The sequence below is a fragment of the Carex rostrata genome, chromosome 11 (assembly GCF_964058835.1).
Source record: "Carex rostrata chromosome 11, lpCarRost1.2, whole genome shotgun sequence".
In the NCBI taxonomy this organism is placed as follows: Eukaryota; Viridiplantae; Streptophyta; class Magnoliopsida; order Poales; family Cyperaceae; genus Carex; species Carex rostrata.
The window spans coordinates 1697446-1706539 of record NC_135928.1 but is presented as its reverse complement, the minus strand read 5'-3'; the positions used below and the strand labels follow the sequence as shown (position 1 = coordinate 1706539).

At 32.2% G+C, this 9094-nt stretch overlaps 1 protein-coding gene across 1 annotated transcript; it reads left to right on the top strand.

Moving 5' to 3' along the window:
• Positions 1–520: 520 nt before the first annotated feature.
• LOC144562416 (uncharacterized) lies at positions 521–7394 on the top strand. The gene is made up of 5 exons (XM_078311634.1): positions 521–625; positions 779–1219; positions 2099–2149; positions 2262–2334; positions 6693–7394. Exons 2-5 carry the CDS (start codon positions 786–788, stop codon positions 6858–6860), a joined length of 726 nt encoding a protein of 241 aa, XP_078167760.1. The 5' UTR covers positions 521–625; positions 779–785; the 3' UTR covers positions 6861–7394.
• Positions 7395–9094: the final 1700 nt, after the last annotated feature.

The following is a 9094-nucleotide window of genomic DNA, read 5'->3' as shown; positions in this document are numbered from 1 at the left end:
ATTATATTAACGAAATTTGCACATAAAGACATAACTTTTTTTTTCCAGTAAAAGACATGATTAATTACTATTGATCACTTACTTTATATTGCTTGTATTGTTTTATATTCTTCACCGAGTAGAACTAGGGTGTTCTTAAGTTCATCAAATTCTTTGGTGAACTCAAGTATAAAATCTCTCAAATTGGTTTTAAATAACGAATCAGAACCGTTAAAACCCGCCTACCTTACGAGTGATGCGTCTACATGTAAAAATTTTATACATTCGAATTAAATAATTAACCTTCTAATTTTGACCAATTAACTTTATACTAAATTAATTCAAATATTTAAAAAATTTATATTTAGACGTATCACTCGTAAGGTAGGTGAGTTTCAACGGTTCATATTCATCATTTGAAAGAGTCCAGAAGTATTAATTAAATTAAAAAGGTTTTACAACACCCCACTCTCTCTCTCTCTAATCTGGCCCAAATATTTATGCCCAACCAGGGAAAGTGAGATCATAGATTCGCCTCTTCTTCTCCCTTTTCTTCTCTGTGCCCCGCATCTGGTATAAGAATTGCAAACCTTAAAACAAACCTACTCCCACCATATACCCCCACAACAAGCACACCTCAATATAGGTACACTCAAGTACGATTACCATCAATTGCACCATTTATGCTTTTATTTTATATTGGGAAAATTTATATATACCTATCATGCATGATGTTCTATAAGCAACACTCCTTGATTACTTTCCAATTAATCTAAATGAAAATCATGGTGCCAACAAGAAACCTCATGACTGAGCAACTCCATGAGCCCCTCTCAAACTTCATCAACAACCCACGATTCGACGGCCTTGATCGAGAAAGTCTCTTGAAAAGACCCGCCGCAGTATTAGCAAACAAAGCATATGAAGAAACGAAAGATACAGAAGAAAAAGAGGAAACTGGCACAAATACTAACCCCAAAGATTGGCTCCGATTGGGGTTGAACTCGAGTCATGAAATTAGGAAAGGCGGCCCGATCGAGCTTGAATTGTTTACGGATAGGCTGTCATATCAGGCGGAGAAGCAGATAATTGGTAGCTTTAAAAGACAGAGATATGCTATGTTGGGACCACATGGAAGGGGATCATGCGGTCCCATGACAGGGGGAGATTTTAAGGTTGTAAGCCCACCACGGCGACCTGAGGCCGGGGTATGGTTGGTTCTCTCCGCAGCTCGAAATCAGTAAGTTCTCTTTCCAGCGTTCAATTGGCTCATCTCTAATTTTATCGAATTCATTATAATTTTTGTTTTCCTCCTTTAATTTATGCACACTATTGCTGTCTCAAATGTTTTGGATTCTTATTTCTTACACTGCAAGCAGGGTTTTGAGATTGTAGTTAAGTATCTTTTGTGAAATTTTATAATAATATCAAAATATATTTGTATTTTTCTCTGCACTCAAGCTACTTAAAATTTAACAAAGGCTAGTCACTTCCATGCTAACGTTTTACCAAAAAAAAGGGAAAAAAAAGAGAGAGAAAATGGGTTAGCATATACATATATATATAAGAGAGAGAGGAGGAATCCACTTACACCCTTTTTTTGATGATACCGGATAATTACACTCTACATTTTCGAAGTCCAAACCGTTGATCCAAACCGTTCAACATGATAGATATATTAAAATGTGCTTGAAGATCAAATTTTATAATTTTTTTGAATTTTTTTTACTATATTTATTAAGATGGGTACAAAAATTCAATAGCCTGAAAACAATGATTTTGTAAAATACTTAATAAATAGTAAAAAAATTAAGAATATATAAAATTTGATCTGCAAGCACATTTTAATATATCCATCGTATTGAATGGATTAGATCGACTATTTGGACTTTGAAAACTTTGAAAATGTAGAAGTACAATTCGGTGTCATCAATAAATGGTGTAAGTGAATCCCTACTCATATATATGTATATTTGTGTTTCTATGTAGTTGTCGTGTCTTTCTTACGCCTGTCAGGGCCATTACTTAACTCAAGAAATTCATAAAATGTTTTATTTGTGTCCCATCTCTTTCTCTCTCTACCCTCCTTTATTCATAAGCAATCTTGCTATTACTGCAGATCGATGGAGCCCCTTCTACCTCAGATAGAAAGGAGTTACCTAAGAATCAAGTAGCCCTTTTTACCTTTTCTATATTTCATTTACCTAATTATGCACTATTTTTTTTTTAGTTTTTTACTTGTATTTCTATGATTTTTATAAGATTTTCTCACTTAATTATAGGGATTGTAATATGACAGTAGGACTATTGATGAAGTACTTGGCAAGCAAGCTTGGGCTGACAAATGAAACAGAGGTACACTTTGATTGTTTTATAATTTAGTTTTCTTCATTCTAAACAAAAATTAGCCTCTGTGAGATCCACTGTCCTTGTTATCCATACTTTTAGTTAATTTATTTGTGTGCATCTATTGTTTTATCCTTGATCTGAAATTCTGAATTACCAACCTCAACATGCCATATAAAGAAGTGTTTCACAATTTAAAGTTCACATTGGCAGTAACAACTTTCAAGATAATTGAACTAGCTACACAATTAATGCAACCTAGTACAATTAATTAAATCAACAATGTATAAGAAAACATTAACACACTGAATCCGTATTTTCATAGTTTTACTGGTATTTTCTTGAACTTTGGTAGAATTATGATTTCCTGAAGCCTACCATTACATCTTTTTCTAAGAAGATAATATATATTACGAATGATTCTATTGCATGCGTACTGAATGTGCAGCAGACATGTACAAAAGACATAGGATTAGCATATCTATCATGCACAGCATCGTCATTATCATTATTAATTAATTAGTATCATCACCATATTTTATCATAGATATTATGTTCATTGTCGAATAAGATTGCAGCCTTTTCCTTCTTTCCTAATTAATTTTACCTTCTTTGTTGAAATATATATTTGTGAAAGAAACATGAGACCCAATTAAAGGACCTTAAATGGAGATATATATGTTAGCTTTGTGCATAAATAACTGATTTAGGTCATATGTTCATTTCAACTCTTCAATAAAGAGACTAATTAGTCATGATATCTTAAAATTAAATAATCGGGATATCTTTACTTTTCACATTAAGTACGTTTTGTATTGTAGCAATTGGGAATTTTTGCATGGTTTGTGCATTAATTTACTAAAATGATATCATTCTATATGATTTCTCACACTATAAGAAGATTAATTGATGTAAATTTTTGTATCTTTGTAGTTGAAGTATATATAATTTCGAGGGTAAACAAGAATGGGAGGAGTATTCGCGACCGATATTGTCGGTATATCGTCGCAAATACTACCTTCACTAATAGAAAAAAATATTTTTATGACGGTATACCCTCGCAGATAGTCACTTTTATCGTCGCGAATACTCTCCCATTCTTGTTGATATCGTGTGTGTGTGTGTGTGTGTGTGTATATATATAGTAGGGTTAAAATGCACCATTGGTTTTGTGCCCCAACCATACCTCACGTCTCTATCTTCGTTTACAAAGTTCAAACAGTCGATCCGAACCGTTCATCTTGTCCTACATATTAAAATATGCTTAGAGACGAAATTTTATATTTTTTGGAATTTTTTTACTATTTTTTTAGATAGGTACAAAATCACTGCATCTGGACCATCCAAAAACAGTGATTTTGCACCTATCTAAAAAAATAGTAAAAAAATTCCAAAAAATATAAAATTTGGTCTCTAAGCACATTTTAATATGTAGAACAAGATGAACGGTTCGAAACGACTATTTGAACTTTGTAAACAGAGATAGAGACATGGGGGTATGGTTGGGGCACAAAACCAATGGTGCATTTTAACATATATATATATATGGCTGTGGCTAATTTGCTACCGGCAGCATTTCTGTCGGCAGTGCTGCCGCTGTTTTTTTTATTTTGTGATGACCAAACAATAAATCCAAACCGTTAGATGTTTAATCTATATTATAATCTACTTAGAGACCAAATTTTACATTTTTTAGAATTTTTTTACTATATATTAAGCTGGTTTGAAAACCGCTGATTTCAATGCTGCAGAAATTTACTGAAATCAGCGGTTTTCAATCCAGCTTAATATATAGTAAAAAAAATTCCAAAAAATGTAAAATTTGGTCTCCAAGTAGATTATAATATAGATTAAACATCTAACGGTTTGGATTTGTTGTTTGGACATCACACAGCTAAATATAGCCCCGGCAGCACCTCTGCTGAAATGCTGCTAGCAGCAATTTAGACAGACCCTATATATATATATATATTCCTGCTAAATTGTTTCCGGAAGCACTTCAGTCAAAGTGCTTACGGGTCAAATTTCAAAATATTAGATTCGAAACGTCAACCTAAGTACCTTAATAAATTGGTTATATATTAAACACTTAGAATACTGATTTTTACAATTCTTGAATTTTTTTTTTTTACTTTTTTTTATGATTTTTGAAAGATGGTCATTTTTACTCTAAAACTAAATGAATTTTCTTTTATTTTTAGGCCTTTCAAAAATCATAAAAAAATAGTTAAAATATTCTAAAAATTATAAAAAATATAAAAATTGATATTATGTGTTTACTATATAATTAATTTATTGAACAACTTAGGTCGACATTTTGAATATAAAACTTTTAAATTTAATCCATAAGCACTTCGACCGTCCGGAAGTAATTTAGCCTAAGCCCATATATGTATATTATTCGCCATAATACCTATCAACTATATACATGCAACTGGCATTTTGTTTATGCTTTGTTTTCATTGGATTTTCTACTTCCTTTTGTATATAGTTTCACACTTTCACTTCAAAGAGGAAACAAAACCACGGTCAAAAGGATACATATATACTAAGTACTCGGTCAAACCGAGTACATCCTGCTCTCCTCATTAAAATATAAATACTTCGGTCAAACCGAGTACATCATCCTCTCCTCATTAAAATATAAAAAGTTCACACATTTCATGTATCATTTCATTTTAATTTCTACTTGAAAAGGCGACTTGAGAAGTTAAATTACATGATGAAATAGACGTGAGCAAACGTGATTATCATTATGTTGGTGAACTAGGTTCCTTAATTATTTATATGTGTATATATTATTCAACAATAATTGGAGCAAATGTAATATATGTTTGGAGCTGCAGATCAATTAATAAATCACCATTGTCACCTGTAGAGACATGGTCCAACTTCGTGGGGTTAATTTTTATAGAATTTGCAATGTAACTATTATATGCAAAGTAAATATTTCACCCACAAACATTAGTAATCCAGCTTAAATTGTAAATCCACAATAACATAATTAATTAGTTCATGTCTTCTTCTTTTTTTTCATGCTATAGTTAGTAACCCATATATATATAGTTATATATTTTATTTTTTTGAAAAAGAAAAAGGTAATAATGCCCCCCCCCCCCCCCCCCCCCCCCCCCCCAAGTTTTTTATACCCTGTTCTAAATGGAGTCTCTCTTCACTAACCATGCACAATGGAAGCACGACATAATTAATTCATGATATAAACGAAACCAATATCATGATTGCTATAATGACTACTGCTATCCGAATCAATCAGACACAGACTCTTTAATGAAAAAGGAAAGAAAAGAATCTATGGGACGTGTAATTATTTCTCCAGACAATGAAGTTTTCTTTTTGTAGTGTTCTGGCATTTAGCAAGCATTATGCATGCATGGTTCCTTTTTTGTTAATATAGTTCCACTCAATATATAATTGTTGAATTAAATTGCATTTCAGTACTACAATTTTTTTGCGGATGATATTGCAAAAGGTTCAATACCTTTTGGGTTCTTGTATGATTAATGACATTTTTTTAGTAAATTAAAAAATAAAGGTCCTGAAAAATATTTATTTTCATTTGTATCTCAAATTTCAATGTCTTTATGTATTTTGATCCCTAAAATATCAATTTTAGAAGAAGAAAAATCAGTACTAGGTATATAATATATAAGGAAATTAATGGATAGCTATTACTTGTGGAGTTGTGGTGCATTCTTTGAAACATTTTTTTATGCATACATTTTTTAACAATTTTCTGTATCTTAATCTTACACAATACAGACTCAAAAATAAAAACTTGGATCTAAACACTTCACTTCATGATTAAATTAAGATCAATTAATAGTTTAAAATTCATTATTTGAAGTCGATCTGTGTGTATAATTAATAAGCACTAGTGAGAGCTTAATTAACCTCACACTAATTTTAATTCATGCATATTGATTGAATGACGAAATAAACAATAATGAGGGTCATATATTGCAACAGTTTGATACAGTTTTGGAAGACAAGCCGAATTATATATGCTAAGTAAACCATAAGTTTAAGCCTTAAAATTAGAGACAACAACCAAAACAAACAAACAAACAAAAAGGTACATCTAAATGACTATGCTTCTTTAAATTTTCCAATCTTCTAACCATTATCAAAAAATGTGTAGGACTCTCCAACCTTGTTTCCAATTCCTTAATTTGTATTTTTAGCAATATTTTTTGTTTGATCCCCCCACCCAAATCATATTTTATTCGAGGAATCAAGGAGCATATATTCTATAGAGGCGAATCCTCTAGAAAAAGTCCACTGAAAAATTTACTTTTCTTCAAACACATATAGCCTAATAATCATTTATATTAACTAACTTCTGTTAGGTTGAGATTTGTTGCAAAGGCCAATCACTTCCTCCTTATCTGTTGCTACAATATGTGAGAGATCAAATTTGGAGCTCAAAAGAAGCCTCTGAATTGCTTACATGTGTCGGCACCGTTACAGACCATGTTATGACCCTTGACTATTGCAGGAGGAGATTAAGTGAATAAAAATGGCGCCAAATAATTAAATGTCACCACCACAGACATTAAGATTGTTTCTGGCAACAATGCTGACAAAATGATTAGTTGCTGATTGTTCAAAACTGTGTTTTCATCAGATCAAGAGCAATTGAGATACTTACATTTACTTCATTTCCTGTTCAAAACAAACATATGGTATGATGCTTACAATACACATGCAGCTGAAATGGAGATAGAGAACTTGGCTGTTTTTTCATGCCTTTGTCATGCTGCAACGTAGAATACCGCACGATGCAATAGCACAGGGGTACCTGCATTCTAATTTAATTTTGTTAATTAGCAACTACCAAGGAATTCTTTTGTTTTTTTGTGTATTTTTATTGTAATATTCAAAAGCCATGATGGAGCCCATAGAAATTGATAACCCGTACATTGTAAGTTTGAACTCTTTGTTAACTTAGATTCTCAGCGAATGAAGCACTAACTAGGTTGTATTATTAATTTCTTTAATTCAATTAGGATTTTGGTTCTAATTAGTAGGAATATTTTATTTTTACTTTAATTGGTCATTGACATTAATCGGTACACAAGGAATAAAACTACTACTTAAATTTATAGTTAATTGTGGCAGGCCCAAATACTTGACTTGAAGAAATGGATTTTTTGCTACTACCAAGTCTTTCAAAAATTTTAAATAAAAAAAAGAAGAAGAAATGGATTTTTTTTTTGTTGTGGAATAATAAACTACATGTGCAGGATTTTAATCTGATGTATTGGGCCTTGACCCCTATAATTCCGTTATTAGATCTTTCTATATTCTGGCTAATTATATTTGAAGACGGCCTAAAAAATATGCTTTATAGTGATTTATGCTTAAAAATCCATAAGAAGTTGGCCCAAAATTGAAGAAGTAGATGACTCCAACTGTAAGAGAAGATAATGTACTGGATGAAGTGTTCAACATTTTTTGATGAATCTAAAACTCCATAAATAGATCGAATCATCTTCAAAGCAAACAAAAGAAGAAGAACAAATATAATTTCTAATGAATTAGTTACCTATAATACTCCGTCCATGCCCTGTCAGAGTTGTTTGATCCGCATCAAGATTTGTGCAGACAGCTTTAAGATTGTACGGACCATGTGCGCACTTGAAGTGAATCGTATGGCTCCGACAAGGCATCGGACCAAATGATTTGGCTTCTCAGAGTAGTGGCCTAGTGGGCAGCCTTAGATGTTGACCTTTCATAAGAAATAACTTCTCATTTTGAGGGGAAACAAACATTGAAAAAATAAAATAAAATAAAATAAATGTTCAATCTGGATCTATCAAGTTAGCTGCACAATTGCATGCTATAACTCATTAACTATCCTGGAGGCAATTTTGATGGTCTACTAATCTAATAAATCATCTTTTCTCCAGCAAGTTGCAGAAAAATTGCCAAATTACACTAAAACAAATTATTATACTTTAGCAGTATTGGAGCATAAATGGGGCAACTTGGATCATTCAAGTTGGAAAAAAGATGAAGGCAGGAGCATTTTGGATCTGACTGGAAATGATGTTCTTCGGGTTTCTTTCTTGTTTCCATCTGTGTTAATAACTGTTGTCCCATTTCGGATCTGGCTTGCTTTTGGGATTATCCAGTCATCAATTCTCATTTTTTAGGTTAGTGAGCAACAAACTCAAGTCAAAACTAACAGGCTTAAATAAATCAATAAATACTGCAAGAATTAAGAGTTTTTGAAGGTCATCATACCAGTTCTTGAATTGGATGGAACCTCTGTTGAAGAATACTCTGAAATTTTGAATCATGCATGAAATTTTGGAGTGTAATGTCAGCCAGAAATAAGAGCCAGTCGGATTAGCCAAGGAGATAGCCTGTGGAGCACCCCAATGAAATCTGATCCAATATTTCAAGGAATATAGAATTCTCTGAGAGATTACAGGCAAATCATCCTTGGCTACCTGAATAGACTCTTATTGGTATTAGTAAGATTATATTTCCCGTTATTGTTTCATATGAAATCTATAGGAAAGGTCAAGGTTTAAAATTACATGTGGACAAGAACATCTAATAATAGCCAAGAAGAGTACCCATGGAGCCATTGATTGTTTCCTTCAATAGCTGTGGTAAATATGTCACAGGCTACTCATCCTTGGCTATCTGAGATTTGCTCTAGTTAGCTATGGTGAGTTGGTTTCCATTTCTTGCTTCGATGTGATATATATAGTTAATAAAAATGTGAATAATGACGTGG